The following is a 22,304-nucleotide window of genomic DNA, read 5'->3' on the forward strand; positions in this document are numbered from 1 at the left end:
CCAAAATAGACCTGTGACAGCAATAGACAATTAATAGTGCATTAAGAGAACATTTACTTGTGGGACTGCAGATTGTTTGGCTTCCTGCCCTGCATCCCCTCTTCTGTAGTCTCTCCTCTAAGGATGTCAACAAAGTTTCTTTTGTAGTAACAACTTTGGAAAGAAGAAATTTTTATTTATTTATTTTTTAAATTTGTAGAGCCACCTCTGGTAAATAAATTCCAAAAAGAAATGTCTAGCTTTCTAGGCACTTATTTGTATCCTTCCTGGTATTCAGCTTGGTGCCTTCAGTCTTGTCTTGTTTCTCTGGGCAATCTGATACTCTGAAATGTGCTGTACAGCTCAGCAGAAAAAGGAATTTGCTTTGTCTAAGTCATTTAATAGCTTTTAAATCCTAGTGGATTAAAATTTGCAGGGTACTATATGCTGGCTGTATCTTGATCTCCAGGACTTAAACGTGCTTTGAATTGTTTCTTAATAACTATGAATAGAACTGTTAGTTAAAGCCAAAGCAGTGAGAACAAGTGGTATCGCAATAAGAATAGAAGGACGAGGGTTAAATAAAATGTGGATTGTGGAAACTGTTAAAATTTGCAAGTTTTGTAGTAGCTTTAATACAGTCACTTATGGATTGCATCACTGAAACATAGTAAACACTTCCTTAAGTAGCATTCTTATAGCCATGTTCAGTCCTAGGAAAATAAGCCAGTTCGGAAGGCACCAGGCTATGAAGCCATATGCCGAGAGTCTGCTGTAATGTACTGCAGCAACACTTTCCATGAGGCACAAAACAACTGTCATAAGTGGATAGCACCCTTTCATGACCTGGTGCACCAGTAAAACAGAAAGCTCTGAGAAACTGTAGTTTATATAAAAGACCTATATCTCTTATTCTAGATATAGAAGATAATCTAGACTGTCTAGATATGGATAGTCTAAATAAAGAATCCATGCACAGTAGAGTGCTTCAGCAGAACTTGTTATCTCATAAATGGAGGCTTTATAGGTAATTCCAAGTTTATCCTTCAGAATGCTACAATGTCAATGATAAACCCCCATACTACTGGAAAAAATCTTAAATAACCTACAGATATAAAAAGGCAGCCCATAAAACCAGCGATTGTCATCAAACTATTTATTGAAAACAGCTTGACTCAGCAGTAGTAGTGTCTTTTCCTTGTTTATACCATAGCAACACTGGCTGCTTAGTGTCTTCATAAAATGAACAAGATTGAGAAGAGGGTTTGTCTCTCAGCAAATTCAGTACCATAAAAATGTCTGTTTTGAAGAGAAACTCTTTAAATTATTTGAAAACATCGGGATCTTTGGCTAAAAATTATGTTTTACGTCTATCAGTGCGGCATCCAGTAAGTTGAATCAGCTGTTCTAGAGGCCAAGTAGAAGACCACAGTGAGATTAGTGGTGGACAAAGTTCTAATTTGCTTTTATATATATATAAAATATATAGTCACACTTATATATGCATATATGAGCTAAGAAGTGCCAGGTTTCATTTATTCTTTAAGAAACTAAGTGAGAAGTAAGAATCAGATTGGTATTTTAAGACTGCTTGACTGTTGGGGTTGTTGTCGTTAAACTCTTAATTAAATGAAAAATGGGGAAAAATCATTTACTTGAGTGATACAAGGTCAGAACATTCACCATAAGTGTCTAAAAGAAGAGATGGAAATAACTGAGGTTTTCCCGAAATTCCTCTCAGAGTTTAGCATGGTGTGCTTGGAACAATTCTACAAACTGCAGTAGCATCTGCAGATAAGCACGTGTCCATCACTTAAACTTAATTCATGAAAGGCTCATTCATTTATTGGTTCAGCTTTCTAATATTTATTGCTAAATTGCCATGCAGAGTTTGTGTGCATTTACCCTTGAGTGCTTTCAGCTGTTTTTTCTGTATCACCGTAATGTTGTTCCTTCCAAGGATGCTTGTTATAATTTTTAGTATTTGCAAATGACTTAAGGTGGTGCTAAGCCTTTTTAGATACATATCACTAGAACAAGATACTGCTTGAGGCACACAAATTAGTCTTATAAACTAGATCCTAACCCTATAATGACACAAACCAAATACCATCCTAAGACTTCATCCTGTTGAGCCCTGGGGGTAGAGGTGCCTAGTATCTCTGTTGTGATGCTTGATACACTCTGGTCTTAGGTCTCCCATGAGCTCAGTAAAGCTAGTTACCTTAAAATGAGGAAAGTTTTACCTTCCTGAACAACTGCTTTTCAAGCTAACATCCCTCTATTAAAATAGATGTACTTGCAGAGAGGTTTCAGTTGCAGCCATACTTATCTCCATATGCACACAGAATGACTTTCTTGTGCCTCTACATGCAACTCATCCTCTGCAGGTCAACAGGACCCCTGCCCAGAACCACTTCCAATACTGTCTTCTCTCTCCTCATTTCTCTGGGTATGTAGAATTAGGGGTTTCACTGCACAGCTCCCCCATATCCATAGCACTTCTTGTTTCTTCCTTTCAATTGGATGGGAGAAGCTGATAAAACTAAAGTTTAGCAAGCTGCTCCTTGTCACTGTAGGAGCTCTAAGAAAAGAGCCCAGCAAGCTGCACATAAAATTCTTCACATAAATTGAGTCAAACCCAACAACAATCAAAATGGTATTCTTTAACAGAAAGTTGCATTTTAAAGAGTAGACCATTTCTGAAAATTCAATACATATCTTCTTAAGGTATGAAATCTGTCTCAAATTTACAAGATTCAGCTCCAGGGAAAGTGTTTGCCTTCATCTACTGGCCTTTCTTATTCTGTTTCTGAGATATCAGAAATTAAATACTCTAAAAAAAAAAAAGGCAAGAAGAAAGAAGGCCAAAGGAAATTTCATATTGACAAGTGGGATTTAGGATAGATTTTATTTTTTAAGCTATTTACATTAAATGTTTTTAAAACTATGGTAATTTGAAACACCAAAAAAGGGGGATTTCAAATATCTGACAATTTTAAGTAGCTGAGGTCTAACTTAGCAAAATATATGGCCTTATCATATACCTAGAGTTAAATACCTGGTGAAATACCTAGTAAATGCAAACTTGCTTTATATATCTTAACAGACACTGAAAAGCAAGAAGAATTTGTCAGAAGGCTGAGAAGTAACGGATATTTGAAAACAGACTAATTTTAACTACTAGATTTTATAGTAGCCCATGTTTTGATTTCATTCATACAAAAGGTAATGTGCGTATGACCTCTGTAGATCAATGGAGTTAGTTCTGCTTTTAATCTCTGTGGCTAAAAGCAGACTTGGTTATTCTCCATGGAGAGAGAAATGCTTTGTGACCATTGCTTTTGTGGTTCCTTTTGTGACCATTTTTGCCCTGCAAACTTAAGTATCTCATTTGTGTGTTTCATGAAGTTGTGGTAGTTTTCTGAAAATTATATAATACACTTTAAAAATAAAACCCTTGGTAAGGCAGGGCATATCTGCAGGGTCTGAATGTGAAACCTCTGCGCTTGAATTATTGTAAACTTTCAAAGCCCATTCTAATTGTCCATGTTTTCAAAAGGCATTCTGTTTCTCATTGTAGTTACAAGTAAGAGCAGATGCAGTTTTGCTGGTATCCATGCTGTATAAAGTCTCTCTTCAGTTACTTTATCCCAGAGAGTGTTCTCACAACTTCCTGCCATGTTACTTGTCCCTGGCATAGATCATCTGTATAAGAACTGTTTATCATGGCATGAATTCAGGTAGTAGAAATTTTTGCTTCTGTGCTTGGTATTGCCTACATTTTACTGTCACACAGCTTCCTTTGTAGAATATCAATCTTTCTTTTCAGGTAGAATGTATAACAGATAAATCCCAACATAATATTATGTGCTCATAAAATGTTAAATGTAGTAATAACTATTAGAGAAATTTTGCCTTTATATGTAGATCTTTTTTTGGGGATGCATTTATGAGCAGAATCTAGCACAATATTGCTTCTAATCAAGCAATTCTTTGCATCTTCATGAACACTTGGGATGAGAATTTTGAACTCAGTGACATGTATAAAATTAATGGGAGCTGGACATCCAGATTTCTAAGGCAGTAGTGAAAATCTCAGATGCAGTGTTTACTCAGATGGCTTAGCAGTCGTTTTGGAAAACGCCTTGTTGACATGTATTTTTTTTTAATTACTGTTACAGACGTTTACAGCCTGGTGCAATTCCCACCTCAGGAAAGCAGGCACGCAGATTGAGAACATTGAGGAGGACTTCAGAAATGGCCTCAAACTGATGCTGCTCTTGGAAGTTATCTCAGGTTGGCTAAAATAAAGTTTGCTGTGTATTTACAGCATGCTAACTGAAACATAACTTAAGAACTCTTAAAAGAACAAAAACTTAACAATTCCAAATAGTGAACACAAACTCTGAGTAAGCTGAAAAGTGAGAGATGAAACACACTGTAAAACAAAAGGGAGGAAAAAAAAGCTCTGATTTTTCCTTATCTCCAAAGCTTCTGTTTTTACTTATGTTCCAGGATATCACTGACATCACAGTGTTGTTGGACAAACCACAAACGTTGAGGACCTGGTCTTAGCCCCTAACAATTAAAAAGCCTTTACACTTAGGTTACAAATTAGTTTTACTCCACTTTTATACTAAAAGTTTTGCTTTGCTTTTAATGACTTTATTGGATGGACCAATGCTTTCAAAAGTGAGTGCCTAAAGTAAAATTAGATCAGTATTTAGCCACAAGTAAAAGGTCTCATTTTTCAGAAGAGTGGAACATCCAAGAACTCCTTTTGACTAATTAATGTAAACTCACTATGTCACTCATTTTATGTGTCATTCAGAGGGGCAGTCCCCAAGGTACGCTCAGAATGCCCCTGAATGGGAAGGTAGTAACTCAAATTACAGAGGTGAAAAAGGCCAATAAGATTTTTAAGATGTCTTTATGGAAAAGACAGTTTACATTTTGCTGGAGATTTTAGTGGGGAAAGAAGATCTCTTCTTCTTTCTCTTTGTGAAATGGAGAATCATATTTTCAGAAATTATTCTTCTTTGTGATCATTTGAAAAGATAAGTTCATTCAAACACATCAGCCTATGCTCTGAAATTAGCTGCTCTGCTGTACTGGATGAGGTTGTTAAAAGCCATTGTTCTTGGTCAGATGTGGAAAGATGCTATGGCTAATCTGCTGGATAGAGTCCAGCCTCTCTTAGCAGCCAGGCAGGTAAGGATGATGAGCTCTGAGAACATCCTGCCTTCTTATTATTCAGCTACTCTAACACAGACAGTAGCAATGAACCAGAAGTTGAATAGCAGGAAGCACTCACATATACTCCAGATGTTTAGGGCAAACATAAAAATTTTACTCTGGTTTTACTGCTATATCAGAAAGATCTAAACCAGATGTTTCAACATTCGAATTTTCTCTTCAGGGTTTTGTTCAAAACCATTTGACATTCTTTCAGAAAAATACCTGTTAAAATAACTGCTAACTTTTAGACAGTGTTCAAGGCACATTCACTCTTGAGTTCTAATCACTTGTGTGACTGTAGCCAGGTGTATGTAACAATAAACACATGAAATTTGTTATTCTGCAGGGGAAAGACTACCGAAACCAGACAGAGGGAAGATGCGCTTCCATAAAATTGCTAATGTCAACAAAGCTCTGGATTATATCGCCAGCAAAGGAGTGAAACTTGTGTCAATTGGTGCAGAAGGTATGTGACAGAGCTTGACAATGCACCTTATATAGGTCCTAGGCATTCACATTGCAAAGAAGTCTTGGCCAAATTGCGCGGGCTGTTCTCCATATATGGATGCCTGAAAAATCCCTTAATATTGATTGCTGAACTATATCTGTGAAAGGACAAGAGGCGGAAATTTGTGGACACCTGGAGAGAGATGGGCCTATAAATGGGCTCTAAGATTAGTTTATCTTCAAGGTTAAATTGATTTGTCTGTGTTTCAGGGGGTGTTCAGATAATGATGCCTTCTTTCAGAGCATTATGTTTTTCTTATACATTACTAAAAATAAGGAACTTCTTTAGAAATCAGGTTGGATTCTAGGGCGTGCTTTATCCAATCTGGGATCTTTTTTTATCTTTGGGAAATATTATTCAGACAAGACAAAGGCAGACATCACTATCAGGTGGCTGGGACCTATTCCCATTTTATTATGAGACTGACTGTGAATGGCAGCTGTGTTTCTAAAATTCAGATGTAGAGTTAAGGGAGTGATCAAAAGAAATTATGGTAGCTGGAGAGAGACTAAACATATGAAGAAAGTGAGGTGGGATGTTATTTACTAAAGTTATTACTTAGTTATTGTTCTGTTGTTCAGGTGGTTAAATAAAAACACGCAGCTGGCTAGCTAAATGCTGGTAGATGTAAACTCTGAGCAAAAGTAGGCAGGCTCTCACTGAAAGTGAACCTATGCCTACTATGAGATCAGTGAATTATTTAAGAAGGACAAAGGTCTGTGTAGAAGTAGCTGCTCCATGGAGATATTTGCATAATGCTTTGCATAGCCATTACCATAAAGGAGTGATGTGGCTGGCATGATATCCAACTACTTTTGATTCCATAGCCTCAGTGATGTGCTGTGCATTCTGGGGGCAGCCTCTAACATGTCCTTAGAGGAGAAGTCTGTCTGTAACCTCAGTATCATGGTGAGAAGCACTAGCTATATTCTATTCATATTGCTAGGCCTTTTTAGATTGATTTATGAGCCTTCTCTTCCTGTCTTCTGATTTCTCCAGGCTTATGTATGTCCTTATTCTGGCTTCCAAATCTTGATCTCGGGGAGCTTACTGCAATTGGGGCTGGAGCAGGAAGATTCCATAGGTAGGATAGGAGCATCTGTAGAAGTAGTGGAGAGATCTATCAGCGTTCATTGATTCCACCATGGTTTGATCTAGCCTGCTTGGTTCCTCAAGTATTGTCCACCAAGTGTGTTCAGTTTCTACATCTGGAACTCCAAAATCCCAAGAAATTAGTGTTTTCTGGGCAGAGCATTTGTTTGAACTCACCCTTTATTCATTTGAGACTGAACTGCGTGGGCCATCTGAGTCCAAATCCATGCCATCTATCTTTAGGCACATAAGCGACCTTTTTTGGGGGAATATATCATCAGTGGGGAGAAATGGGCAATTCTCAAAGGCACTTCAGATCTCAGAAGAGCTCTACATTTCAGGGATGCCTGTCTCCCTCCATCAGTTGTACAGGCAGTCAGCTGGGCCCTTTTCTCAATTAAATGAAGTGGGATGGAAAAATATGCCACTGCCCTAAACCTCTCCAGTTAAGCTTATTCTGAGAGCAACATGGCATTGAACGGACAGCAGAGGGTACTGAAGAGGCAATTTATGTGTGGAAATGAAAATTAAGAATACAGAAGCCTGTTTGATAGACGATGCAGAAATACTGAGAGTACAGAGCGTGGAGCAAATGAATGGTAGTTTCTGTCATGTCATGCTGACACTCTGAAGCTTCCTGACCAAAACCAAGAGTGTAGCAAATGGAGTATCTTGTGGGACAGAGTGGTCATTCTCTCTGATCACAGTTTGCACAATGTACTAATGTTTTCACACCTAGGTTCTTCAAGCAAGGCTGGAGTATTTAAACTGAGATACATCAGCTCATTCTGCTCCTGTAAGGAGCAGACCAGCCCTATGCACTCCTGTCTCCCTCATTTTACCCTGTTTATTGCTGCTTATTACTTCCAGGGTGCTCAGACTAGAGAGCAGTGCTTGAGCACTTTCTATATCACCTGAAGGCACAGCATCTGGAATAGCTCACATCAGCCATTAAAACCACTTAAACTAATCCTACTGTTCTCCTTGGCAGTGACTGGCATGAATTTAGATGCTCTGTTGATAATAGGTAATTCCCTCTGGGAAGGAGGCAGGAACAAGAGGCAGTAACCTCTTCCAGCTTCTCAGCCAGTTGCTGCAAGGTGATGTCTGTCCATGCACTCAGTATTTCTTCCTGCGTGTAACAGCAGGCCATAGTTTGTAAGCCAGGAGATTAAGGTGTGCTGCAGGCTTTTATTTCCTGCTTCTGGAATTCTCAATCTGTAAAACAGAGAGATTAGAAGCAAGAATACATTCATTAGCATTAAAAAACCCCATTTTAAATTTCTGGATAGAAGCACAGGAGAAAAATCCACTGCCACTATCATAGTTTAGATGCAGAGAGGAACCTGTCATTGTAAGACATTGCACTATGTCAAGTATGGCTACTAACACACATTAGATTACATCCATGTGGGCAGGAGCAGATAGATTCGTGTGTCTTCCACTCCTACTCTAAACAGACTGAACACAAAGCCAGCTCAGGCCCAGACGTGCTTAGTGCTCTGTTAAGTTTACCACATCCCCTTTACTAAATTTGTTATCTAAGGCACAGTGCCGTGCTGATGCAGCAATGCAGTATCGCATCTGACTGGGTATAGTTTCACAGTGTGGGACCTCTGGCACCAGTACGTGCTATGCCCCCTTGTCCTGCATACTTGCTCCCACACTTCACAGCCCTACCCTATCACTTGGGCTGACAACTGTTCCTGTAGCTATGCTGGAGTCTGGATCAGCAATCTGATCTGGTTTTAAAACACACTTCACCTCTTTTTTTTCTTTTGTTGCCTTTTTCAGCATTATTGACTGGGCAATCATTGTAGTATGAAGATGGAATGAATGCCAGCAAGGAGGCAGAGCACAGACTTCTTACGCTTGTATTGTTATCAAAGTCCTTAACCCCTTAACTCACTGCCCCTATGTGTGAGCATGGGGCATATGGGCTTGTCTGCACCCATCTGTTTTAGCATTCTCTGAGTTACATGGATGCTTGGAATACTTTTTAATTTCCAAACATGAAAGTTTTGTATCTAAATCTGCTGAGGATCATGTTTTATTATCTGACATGGTGAGTGGTAAAGATCATGTAGGCCTGATGTGACAAACTGGCATTTAAAATGGGGCCTCAAAATGAAGATTAAACTGCGATTCCTGTGGGACATCAGCACAAAGTTCAATTTAGTATATTTAAGGGGCCAGGGATATTCTTTAAAGCCATCATTACTTTTCTGAGGCTGACTTGGGCTGTCTGTGGAGCAGAAAGAGAGAGGTGATCACCTTTAACTGTGATGCTGAGTAGAAGCCAAATTTAGCTACTCTGATCTGCCCTGTGGAAGACTCTTTCTCTCCATTGGTGATGAAATGAGACTAGGGAGTTGAGAAGCTAAAGCAAAAGCTGTGAAAGTATGAAAGTAGTCCTTATGAGCCATTCACGGTCTGGGAGTTAGAAGTTTTCCCTTAAGTTTTAAAAAAGTGCAATAACTCCATTTGCAAGGTAATTGCATCTTGAATGAAAGGAACTAAGATACAGAGACCCGCAAAAGATAAGTATCCTGTTACTAGGAAACAGTTCTGTATTGCTTTTCTGGGAAGCCGGAAAAATATTAAAGACCAAATGATCTGTGAATCTGCTACAAGAAGGTTAGGATAAAAAATAAATAAATAAAGCCGAAGCAGAATAAAAAAACCAAACTAAAACCTTTGAGAACTTGCCACACTGCTTTGCTTAGCTTTTTTTCTAGGCAGTTTTTATTATTTCCCTTTCCCTTTCTCTTCTTTTCTGTCCTCATAGGTCAGCAAGACCTTTTTCTCCAGAAAGTTGTAGCTTTGTATATACGAGGTGTAGGAACTATATTCCTCCCAGAGCAAACAGGCAGTGTGAAGAAAATAATGAATTCTTCTATTGACCTGTAGAGGAAAATGCTAGGAATGAATCAGTATTTTTTTCATCACTGATACTTTTCAACATTTAGCACCTTTGTTTTTCTTCTGTTTAGGTATTTTTCCTTGTCTTTTATACATGTCTTTTTTGTGGTTTATGCTAGCAGTAGATAATGAGAAACGAAAGCTGGCAAATTGCTTGAAAATTCTCCTGAGGCACAACACAGAAAATTCCCTCTCTTGCTCTTTCATTGTGTGTACATACGACTATGTAGATCAAAACAACGACGTAGTGATTATGCGAATCCATGAATTGATTGCCCAACAATCAGCAAGGCCTCCTGAGTATTGAAATTCATTTATTTTACATTTGAAGAAAGACTTTTTTACTGTATATACATATCAGACATCTGATCAAAATACAATTAAATACTTGACCAAGGAGGAGGGAGGAGAGAGAATTAGCTACATACCCTAATTGCCATTTGGTCTTTTTGGCTGGAAGAGTTTAGTTTTGAGATTTGAGAGACTTGAGGTCTTTCAGGGCCAATAAGACAGTAATAATGCATGAAAGGCAGGCAAAGTGAGGTAAGAGTCTGGAAAGTTAGTGTAGAACCCAAAGGGGAAAGCGGAAAAATAGCCATTCATGTATAAACTTGGATTGTCACACTATCAAAGTAGTATAGACTAGTGATGGGTGACATATCTTCTACCACGTTTGTTAATTCATAGGCTCAAATGACAGCTTGTCACATACTAATGCAATTTACCATGTATCTCAAGTCTCGAAGCTGGCAGCTGCTTTCTTCTGTAAAAGTTGCCCCTGTATTCAGGCAACTTTTAAGTAGCGGAGTGAGTGCATTTTCTGCTGGCACCTCTAGTGGCATTTGACATTAAATTGAGGAAATTCCTCTTGCTGCAAGTTCCTCCCGCTCCTTCCCTAGAACAACAGTGGGCCCCCAGGCAGCCACAGCTGCTCCACTCTTTGAGGAAGGCTGGCAGTGACTTTCAAGTAGGGGAGCAGCTGGTGCCTTCCCTGCTCCACTGCTCTTTTGGTGTGAGGTGACTGGAAAGGGAGTCTGCAGTTCCCCTTCTCCCCTTCCAGTGCTGGACCCTCCTTATAGTCTCACTATGTTCTTCTGAGTCTCTTGCCATACTTTTTGGGTTGATTTAACATATCACCGCACTTAGGTGGTCTGGCAGTACATTTTTTGGTGTTGAGAAATTTAAGTGGTATCACCGTTCATATTACAATGTAGAACCACTGGATTCTGACTTGGCTTGTGGAAGGGACTCCCATGTATGTGTTGGAGAAAGGCCCTTCCTAGCGCCCTGTGTTGTAGGTAGACTCAAGCAGTCTTGAAACAATTGAAACCCCAAAGGTAAAAAATCTCATTTTATACTAAAGATGCATAAATGTGCATAGGCATCAGAGGTGTAAGACATTAAAACCTTGTGGCCATGTTTCTGAACTGCTTGGCAGGGAGCTACGTAGCTTAGTCTCAGGAGGTTGCTGTGTCTCCTGAGCTGTTCTTCATCCAGCTGGTCTGTGCTGGAACTATAGGTAAAACTCTGAGAAAGGTCTAAATAGTATAGAAGAATTTCTGAGTACCATTTTATTAAAAAATAATACTGTTAATGTTCTGTAGTTTCTTAAAATTTGGGGTAAGATCATATTTTTTTCAGTTCCCTTGTATTTGAAAACAGTAAGGCTGATATTGTTCAAATTGTAAATAAGTATTTCCCCTCAGGCTCCATCTAAAGAAATCAGCCTAAAAGGTGAAGATTTGAGACAGTTACAAGTACCTGGAGAGAAGCCTTTTAGCATGGAAGGGCTGAAGTGACCTTAACCTCAGTAATATTCAGTCCTACTGCCAGGGTAGCACAAGCGTGAGTTTGTTAAAAAATGAACCCAGATGAACTCTGTATAAATAAAGAATTATGGGAGAAATGTATCAAATTTATTACACACAATGTATTATTTATAGAAATATTTTATTAAAATAAGACAAAATGGCAAACACATTCTAAATACTAACTACTGCTGTCTGGTTTTTCCACCTTAGAAATCGTTGACGGCAATGTGAAAATGACGCTGGGTATGATCTGGACTATCATCCTTCGCTTTGCTATTCAGGATATTTCAGTGGAAGGTAATAATAACACAACTATGTTAAATAATTAAGCAATTCATTTAAAGACATTTTTAAATGAATTGTTCGCAAGTGAGATAAGTGTTTTAAAAACGAATTATTTTTTCACAGAAAATGATACTGCAAGTTCCCTACCTAGTGACAAAATCGATTCCTGGAGGAAAAAAGTAGTTGCTCTCCTTATCCTGACAGAGACCTTGACCTAGCTTTCTAAATATGTGTCTCAGTTATAGAGATAGAAACATCCTTGTGTTTCTGAGCTTCGGTGGCCTGAAACTCTGCTGTACCCTGTGGTCCTATTTCCAACATACTTTTTTAGTCCTGTCCATTTCTCACATTCTTTGCACATATTATCTGATTATATCACTCTTCTTTCTATCGCTTTTTCCCCCCACTGCTTGAGAAGTTTTTTTTCTTAACTTGCCCCTGGTAACTGGCTCCAAAAAGTATGTTGTAGTTACAATACTCTTTAAATCAAGCCTATGCTCTGAAAAGTCTAGAATTCTAGAAACTAATCTCAATTTTCAACGGAAGTAGAGTCCATTCAAGCTCTGCATGGTGTCCTGCCCATAATCTGTGGGACGTGAAATATGGACCTAATGGTCTATTTGACCTTTTCTGTCCTTTACTTATGCATTCAGATGCCCATAGGGTTCAGATAATGAAGGTATTTTTTCAGCACTTATACCTCCCCATAAGCAAACGGACTGAGACTACAAGCATATTTCATGTAGGCACCAGCACAATCTTTTATGTCTAGATGCATTATTTTTGTATTGGTTATTTTTCTCCAAATATACATTCTGCTGTCCAACCAATATAGTTTCTTGAACTTCTAATATACCAGTATTATTGTGTGGGCTGAGACTCTAGTCTGAGTTGTTCCAGTTGAGCTGAACTCTGTATCCTAATGGAGCTTCATTAATCCATATGTATGAGTATATTTTAGGATTAAATGTTGGCTTATGCCAATCAGTTTCAGGTGGCTGACCACATTTAAGATGACAAGAAATTAATTACTGGAGCACTTCTTACATTTTTCCTTTTTTTACTCCCTGGTGTCTTTTACAGAGACCTCTGCCAAAGAAGGGCTGCTGCTGTGGTGTCAAAGAAAAACTGCTCCTTACAGAAATGTGAACATTCAGAACTTCCATCTTAGGTAAACTTCCATTATTTTAAGGGGTAGAAGCAGTCTAAAATATTTTAGGTCAATTTTTTCCCACCGTTGTGCAGGTATATATTTGACAGAATTTCACTCTTCACTGTTAACTAGACTTTTTTCAAATTCTCATGCTCTGTCTTCAGAGTCTTATTTTGGTTATCCTTTGGCATTATTTACCATGGCTTCCATAGTTACTATTTAAAAGAAAAAAATCCCTACTATATACAGAATGACCATATTATTTTATTAGAGGTTCTCGGTATATGGGAATATCTGAGTACTGCAGCACAGTGACTTGTCAAATGACTGCTTTCAAATGAGAGCCAGTGTAGGTATAGACTGTTCTTGGCAAAAATACCAATGTGTTGAGCATGCAAATATCTCATTATGATGAATCAATCTTTACTGTTTTGTAACCTAGCTATAAATAAGGAGCCAAAATGCACTCAGTACACAACAGCAGCACTTCAGACACGTTTGTTTACAGAATCAGGTTCATTGCCTAAGTTGGAAAATTTAGTGAAGGTCCAGCCTTGTGGTTCTGTGTTTTCATTAAGAGCTAGAAAGGGAGTTCCAGGCCCTGTGCCCGCTGCCTGGTTTGGGGATTTCACTGGGCTAGTTCCTGTAGCTCTGCCGGTGACACACCTCATTAAACTACATGACTTGCCATTTGCACTGTTTAACCCTGTGATTTTGCCTTCTCTGATACCCTTATAGTACTTACAACAAGAGCTCTGTATGACAGTGTTTAGCTGTTTTGAATTAATTCTTAATGTGCAGCACCTAAAGAACACGTAGTGATAGGGAAGATATGGTTCACACATGCATCCACAGAAAAAAAGAATTTGTCTGATTTACAGTCCCTGTATTACCTTTAAGAGACCTGAAATTAGTTACCTGTTATTTTCCTTGAATATATAGAGGTATATATCAGTAGAACTTTATATGGATGCAGGGTATACTGTAAATTGCAGTATCAGAATCTTAGTGTGCATACATATATATGCTGGTCTGATACGTGGTATGGGGAAAACATCTTGAATGGAAGTACCTTGATTAATGTTTGGGTTATTTGGCTCTTTACAGAACTACTTTACAATGGTCTGTCCGGTCCATTTTAGCCTATACCTTTTGGAAAAAATATTTCTGTTAATTTTGTGCTCATTTTGATTCAGTTTTACCTTCTGGATGATTTTATATTACACAGTGTATGTATATTCTCCTTAATTGTATTACATTTTTATCGGAGATGGTTCTGTTATTTGAAGGATCTACCCAGACATCTCAGTGACAGGGTTTCTAACAGTCTTAACATGTTTAGTATCACACAATTACTGCACAGGATAAGACCTCAAACCCACAGTCTCAGTGATTGCATAAAGTGTTTACATAAAATATCTTTCAGAATACTTGCTTCTTGCTGAAAGGAACCTCTCATAATCTTTCCAAATAGATGTTATTTGAAGCTCCATTCATTGCTTATTCTTCCCTTGAAAGGTAGTGGGCCTGAAGTTACACTGAAGTGTAAGAGTTCAGATCGAAGCTGTCATATGTGTGAAGTGTTTTAAGTAAACTAAGCTGATTTATGACTTCTTACTTCTGTGAGCACAACATGGTTGTGCCATTAAAATTGTCTGAAATAACTGACACAGTAAAAGCCAATTGCTTCGACAAATTCAAGTAATTGCGGGTTTGCTTTTTTATTGTTTTGCAAACATACTGTAAGTGTAATAGGAGATTATGCACTTTCATTGATGAATGTGTACTCTGAGCTATGCTGGACCACTGCACAAGTTAAGCAACTGAAATCAGGCACTGTGGCACATAACGTACACTACCTAGAGAGTATTATGGAGTCCTTAACTGTGTATGGACTGTAGAGTAAGACATGTACTACAGGAAAAAGAGTACAGTAACAGAAAAGCTCAGAGGGATGAGAGTTGACAGAACATAAGTGTCAGGATTTGACAGGAGAGTTCCTGCTTGATTTTAAGCCTTGAGCAAGGATCAAACTGTGAAATGCCATGACTTTATTAACTAATTATTTTCCATTCTATTTTTTGTTGTAAAGCTGGAAAGATGGCCTTGGATTATGTGCACTTATCCACAGACACCGACCTGATCTTATTGACTACTCCAAGCTAAATAAGGTCATCAGTCTGGGTGGTACAGCATGCTGTTCTGCAGTGATTTGGCTCACTTCTGGTTTGCTTAGCGTGTTTTCTAAAAGACAAGCTGAGGAGTGCATACTAATTCCATCTGGCTTTCTAAGCTCCCTCCAAAAAAAACAGTAACATGGAGGAAAGGACCTCACAACTGTACTGTGTCCTTCTTTCCTTCCCATTACAATGACTTCAGTGTTTAATTGCAAATAATCTGGTCCTCAGCTGCCAGGCAGCTGCTGAAGTCTTTTACGCTGACCAATACAGATGTTAGATCAAATACATTGGAATTCTCCATTCACCACTGATAGTATTGTACAGTCCATCCTGTTTTGTATCTGGTGTAAGTGACTGTAGATTGTAGAGCAGTAAACAATGAGATGAGGATTAATCCTAAAATTCGTAGAACAAACACGACCCTTGGTAATCAGGAGTACACAATAAATTACTAGTCTTACATAGAAAATATTCACCAATCCTTAGGTTATACTTCTACCTACACTTGCAGACAAGTGGAAACAAAACTGTTATCCTAACTTCCTTGGGTAGTACCTCATGGGGATTACAAAACTATTTTATCTACCATGTGCTACTCATGGTAAAATGCATGTTTTCTAAAAGATACCAGCCACTTCGGTTTAAGAGGAGGAGTGAGGAGCATGTAATAATGTCAGAATTTCTGGGTATCATTACTGAAGAATAAAACCTAGAAAGAAAGTGGAATGTTGTTGTTTCACGTTAGCTCTCAATACATATGTACCATTTTCTGCTCTCTGGAATGAATGCATCTTGAGGTGTCATGTAAACACCAGTAAAATAGAAAACTTAATCATGGTTTTAATTTGTTGAGTGCAACTTTTCATTGATGAGAGAGACTGGTAAATTGTAGACTTTTTTTATTGCATGCCCTTCCATTGCAAATTGATTTTACTAGTGGAATCAACTGTTATCAGAAAGCTTTTGATGAGGGAAAAAAATAAATGAATGAAATGCAATTATTTGGAAACTTAGTCTACTTTATATATATGTTAAATTTATGCTGGGGTCCCCAAGATGTGCAGTGATGAAAATTAAATTACCTTATTCCTAAACACGTAAGATTTTAATTTAGGCAGTTGTTAAGACAACTGCAGATCTGAACCAAAGGGCAAAATAATAGCCATCAACACCAGCTTGTTGTCTAATTCTATATGCAACCTTTTCTATGGATAAACAGAGTCATGGAATGACTAAGACACCTGTCTCTGTGTACATGTGCTTAAGCATGGCACAAACAGAAGTTCGTTTGATTGAGTTTGTGCTTTGAAAAGCGGTACACAGTACTAAAAAACTTCACAGTGTAACTATCCTATATATGAATGCTGAGAAAAGGGAATAGAACATAAGCAGATCTGCTTCAGCATTACTGTTTCCCTCTTAGATGTTTCCAAAATAAGAACAGGTCAGGTTTCAAACTGAGGCTGAGCTGTGGCACGTAAAGCACATGCAGAAAAATCCTAAAATAGATCTTGGTTTTCTGACCTGGCTGTGTTTGATTGACTGCTCATTTTGGTTACATTAACAGCTGTCTTGGTGTCTTGTTTCTTGGTTTCTTATCTCTGCATGCTGCCTTTTCCTTTTCTCACCAATGCGTTTTGTGTGAACTTGTAGCTGGAAAGATGGCCTTGCTTTCAGCGCCCTTATCCATAGACACAGGCCTGATCTTCTTGACTATAACAAGTTAGATGAGGTATTTCTTTAGCTGTATCAGAGATTTTTAGTTACTATGGCTTGTAGTTTTGTTTAAAAGGATGAGTGATGGAGATCTCCTCCAATTACTCAGAAGTTGCTGTGATTTTAAACAAATCCTTTACCAGTGGAGCACTATTTACTCGTGGACTTAGTACCAAGCACACAAATAGGAGGCGCTCATCACTCATCCATAAGCAAACTGTTTTAACCTAGTCAATAGGTCTCACTTAGACTTAGTGTATTTTTGTCCCATTTAATTTCACTAAGAGTTTTTGTATACACATTTAGTAAATGTTGTATTACACGTGATGTCTTGCATAATAGCAAAAATAAGTTCATGGGTTTTAAATATTGTCCACCTTTTAAGTTCCCCTTAATGTCAATGATGCACAAAACTGCTAAATGATGATTGAATGAGAACTTATGATTAGACACTTTGTATTCTATTATACCCAAATTGTTGGGTTTTGAAATGTAAACTCTTCTTCATATCACATTTTATTGAACGTGCATCTTTTAAAGGAAAGGCTACCTAGTATGATATGTTTATAGAAAGACATGTCATGAGCATTACTACTTATAATACGTGGCATATGGATGTGCATGAGGAACAGACTTCTGTGTAACTTAAATAATTGTTGTGATTCCATAGTAAGTAATCTTACTAAGTTCATTTCAAAATAACAAAAGAAGCATTGAGACTAGGACCCTTTATAGGGTATGTTTGTATTCAAATGGAAGCCCTCAAAATTCCTTACAGAAAATTTGTTAACATTTTTTCAGCGTCCTCCAGCATCTCTAACTTGGCTCTTCTGTGTCCTATTTTCCCAACCTCTCTCTGTAGACATTGGCATTGTTCAAAGTAGCTATGATCATTTAGCAGTTTGTGAATACGTGAAAATAATAATAGCATTAATGGCATGAACTGCCATTTCACATAGGGTGTTTTTTCTTCAAGCTGATACAAGAAGTCTTCCTTAAAAGCAGTCCTAATCTGACACACTCTTCTGTTGTCAGCAATAGCTGTCTGTAGCATAAGACATGAAATGTGTGCTGTTTATCTGAACTGTGCTCACTGTTTCCTTTCTCTTTCCTTCAAAAACCAATAAAAATAATCTAAAAAACAGAGGAAGCTCTTGAATTTCCATGGCTCTCAAATTCAGTTTACAGAGGCATTACAAATTTGTCTGCCCGAGCCAAAACTGGGAACTTTCGCTCCGTCTGGAGAACTGTTCTGTTTGTGCTTGCTTCTTCTCATGCATGCACCTGACCAACAGAGAACTCAGTAGAATTCATATCACTATAATATAATGTATAGTAGGTATAAAAACATGCAGAACTAACTCTGCGATGAACAGTCTAGTATAGCCTACTGGACCAGCGGCCTTGACTGTATGTATTACTACTGTACTTCATTCAGAATTAGCTGAGAATTATGAGTGTACACTGCATATGTTATCTATGTTCCCCTCCAGAATATATTTGCAGCAGAGTTCTAGTGGTACATAACAGCTTATTACCGTTTTCTTTTGAAAGTATAGCAGTAGATAGACCAAAAGTTCATATACCTAGACTCTGCTTTTTGAAGAACAATAGTTTTGACTCCAATTTACAGTTTGGAAAAACAGAATAAGTTTTAGTGTACCTACTGTAGTCTTGCTTCAAGGAAAAATTTCTATCTTTGACTAGTTGTATTTTCTTCTTTAATGCAGGATGACCCCATAGGAAATATCAACCTTGCCATGGAAATTGCTGAAAAGCATTTGGATATCCCTAAGATGTTGGATGCAGAAGGTAAGAGTTACATCTTACGGAAGTCTGTGTTACTCACAAGCAGGAGACAGTAAAACTAATTTTGTTGTGTAGGTAGCAAATTTTCAACATTCCTTCCACGTGAATCATATGGGGCAACCTGCTTTGTTTTCAAACAATGTTTTCCTTCTCGTTCCCCATACATTGGATAATTTCACTCCCTTTTGGCTGCATTCCTTATTGTTTGTTATTGTTTGTATTTATTATAGTACTTTGGGCCCTAACCTCAACACATGGCCCCACTGTGGTAAATGAGGTAAAACTCAGGATCAAAAGATAATCCTTGCCTTTAAGAAATTAAAATCTAAGTCTAATAAAGGGAAATACAACTATTAGCAGCTTAAAGCATATTCACTTTTTTAAATGTTTAAGTTAGAGGGCCAGAAATAGAAGTACAGAACTTTCAAAATACACTAACAGCATGCCTCCTATGAAAGAGAGCTAGGTTGAGGGAAGCACTTTTTTGGTTTGTTTTAATTGTAAACCTTTTGCAGTGATAGTTTTAATAAACAGTTTTAATAAACAGTTTTCATGTTTGGTTTCTCCTATAATCTTTAGAGTTTGTTGACAAATAACAAGGAACTATTTATTCAAGTTTCCTGAATTTCTTCAAGATAACCAAACTTTGTACTCCAGGCAAAAAATGGTGCCAAAATACTGGAATTTGCCTACACTAGTTCAGAGCATTCTTTTCCAAGTATGCAGACTCTGCTCTGGTGGCTTGTCAGTAGAGCAGTGATAACACAGGAATTATCCAGAGCACTCAAACTCACTGTGTCTGCTGCCCTTGAAGTCTTGGGTAGGAAAGTTAGGCCAATACGGGATGATGTGGAAAATCCAGGTTGTAACCTCTTCATTGAAGAGGCTTCTTGGTTTCATCTTTGTGCTCCAAAACCAATTGTTTTCATTTTTTGAATTGTAATTCCCCTTTCAAGCACCACTTAAATTATTTTACTCCAAAATACTGTGCAAGGAATAAACAGTGCTACCTCCTTACCATTGAACACCTCCTACTGTCATTCTCCTGTCCTAATTTTTTCTCTTCACATACAATATAAGAAACATTTTTCTTTTCTGACCAGATTTTCTGCACATTCTAACCCTTATCTTACTATTCTCCTTCTTCGCAGGGGAGAGGGAAATGAAATCATGCTTCTTCTAACACCCTCTAAGTATTCACCATCACTTTTTTCTCTCTTCCACTGTGTTCTCAGTGGAAACTTTGCAAAGTTTTGTTCACAACTATGTGAAGTAGATGCAAAATTAGTAAATATATTGGTCCTGAACTTAGAAATCTCACTGTTAATATTAGAAATTGTCACCTCATTCCCAGGTCTTTTCACACCAATATCTTCCCACTCCTTATACTGGCAGGAATCCTTGCAGCTTCCACTAGCATCATTCATCACTCAGCCATAATTGGTGTAAACCCACATTTTTCTGCCTTTCTCTGTTAAGTATTGCAAAGGTCCATTTTAACCCATGTACCCATACCTTGATTGCACTCGCTCTATACTTTTACTCTTTTCTGCTGTAACAGGGACAAAGTTATCAGCCAGACAAGCCAAACTCTTTTGTGATTTAAGCTATTAACTAAAAAGACAGACTTGCAAAACTGTTTCTCTCCAAGCTTTTTTTAGTACAAAATATACTTCTGGACTGCAGGAGTTCTACAGGTTTCCAATATATGTCAATACCCTGTCAGTCACAGGGACCCTGTGCTAATATACACTGTACTCACTCCTATTTTGTGACTGTCAGTGGCTGTGTTTAACTCTGGAATAATTCTAGTGATTTAGATGAAGTTGCTTTGGAGCAGCAGTCAAGCTGAACCCAGTAGATCTTCCAGCCATGCCATCTGCTTGGAAGTTTCCACAAACCAGAAGGTAGCAATACCCTTCCATACAGTCTCAACCTTCAGATATTTTGCTGTTTCAGGGAGAATGATATCTTTTCCATTTACTGATTCCTAAAGCTCAGGTAGCTTTGCACAGCTATCAGTAAACAGAAGCAGCCTGGATAATGGTGTATTTATTTTGAATCCTTACAGCACTGAGGTGACATCATCAGCATAATCTGATGGAAGTACCTTGTGAGAATTTCTGAGCAGTTAATCCTCTTCTCTCTACACAGATGTAGTAAACAGTGCCAGACCTGATGAAAGAGCCATTATGACTTATGTTTCCTGTTACTACCATGCATTTGCTGGTGCTCAGAAGGTGAGATTGTAGAAGATGGATCAGATCTCATCCTTCACCTTCTGTCTTGTTTCTCTCAGCAATTTTTCCTCTTCTGATCTTTTCCTCACTAGTTACTAGGAGAGCGTCTTAGAGCTGAGCTCATTTCCTGTTGCCTCATTTTCTCTGTGAGCCACTATCTTGGTAGAGCCAGTAGTAGTCTATCCATTTGTTCCATAGAAACAAACCTTCCTGTCTCATCTATTAGTCTAATAATATCCAGTAGGTTTTTGACAGCTGGTTATTGAATGCGCTAGAGGACATTATTCTCTTTAATTGAAATTGTGTGCATTCATTTGAAGCACCTTTAAAAATGCGAGATGAAAATAAGCTCATAGTGAAAAAACAATTTCAGTAGCAGAATGCCATCTTTTTTCTCCCTGCTGGATATTATTCCTGCTACAGATGTCAAAATCATCATAACAGATGCTCAGAAAATAAACCCTTCTCTTATGCTTTCAGGATTGTTTTTAAAATGTTAAATGCTTAATGGTAAGTACAAACAGCAACATAAAACATTGCTACTGTGCAAAACAGACACAGAAACATACACAGACATCTCAGAAGAGCTCTGGAATCATGTCCTAATGAAAAGAAGGAAAATTTTAAAAAGCAAGGCAGTTCAGAGTTGGACATACTTCAGGTATTAGTAGTATAAAGAATACTGATATATAATGCTAAGTTTATAACTAATCCACCTGCCACTTCCACAGAACATCTCACCAGATCAAAATGTAGTCTGTCTTAGAAAAAAAACCCCCACATTCTAAGTCACTAGACATATGCCTGCCAGTTCTTAAGCAGATAGGTAAAATTAAAGTCACTTCCCCTGTAACAATACTGCAGGATCAAGATTATTAAAATATTCCACCTCATTTAAGAGCTTATGTTGAATTTCTAGTATACGTTTTATTCTGTCAGCACCCATCAGTCTAACACTAAATTTATTACAGCTTTCTAGAGTTTCTAGAATACAGAGCTATGGACAAGGAAACAATCAGAACACTATGTTGTGCTTTTATTTATTCATCCTGTTTTCTACTCTTTGATTCTTTTTTTTTGTTTTGTGTTAATATTTCTGCCCCCCCTCTTGTAGATATTGTGAACACTCCCAAACCTGATGAGAGAGCTATCATGACATATGTGTCCTGCTTCTACCATGCTTTTGCTGGAGCAGAGCAGGTATTAATCAACTGTCCCTTTAGGTTGCTGTGTTTATGATTGGTTGTTTCACATTTCCACTAGTTTATTAAAAGCAACTAATTTAGTATTTTGTGAGTTTAATTAACAATTGTGAGTATCACTTGAGCACTAATACTTGTTTTTAACCAACACTTGAACCTGTTTTAG

The 22,304-nt window shown here is 37.8% G+C and overlaps 1 protein-coding gene across 3 annotated transcripts in view; it reads left to right on the forward strand.

Annotated features, from left to right (window-relative positions):
• ACTN2 (actinin alpha 2) overlaps positions 1–22,304 on the forward strand; it is a 71,112-nt gene that overhangs the window by 22,283 nt on the left and 26,525 nt on the right. For 2 of the 3 annotated variants that reach the window (XM_074863204.1, XM_074863203.1), the window contains exons 2-8: positions 4,164–4,278; positions 5,567–5,686; positions 11,764–11,850; positions 12,922–13,009; positions 15,084–15,162; positions 18,618–18,699; positions 20,851–20,936. In XM_074863204.1, coding sequence (XP_074719305.1) covers positions 4,164–4,278; positions 5,567–5,686; positions 11,764–11,850; positions 12,922–13,009; positions 15,084–15,162; positions 18,618–18,699; positions 20,851–20,936 — 657 coding nt within the window. Of the gene's footprint in view, positions 1–4,163; positions 4,279–5,566; positions 5,687–11,763; positions 11,851–12,921; positions 13,010–15,083; positions 15,163–18,617; positions 18,700–20,850; positions 20,937–22,050; positions 22,137–22,304 lie in introns of all 3 variants that reach the window. The other variant, XM_074863202.1, reaches the window with a different exon arrangement.

Source organism: Strix uralensis, chromosome 3 (assembly GCF_047716275.1).
Source record: "Strix uralensis isolate ZFMK-TIS-50842 chromosome 3, bStrUra1, whole genome shotgun sequence".
NCBI classification, from domain to species: Eukaryota; Metazoa; Chordata; class Aves; order Strigiformes; family Strigidae; genus Strix; species Strix uralensis.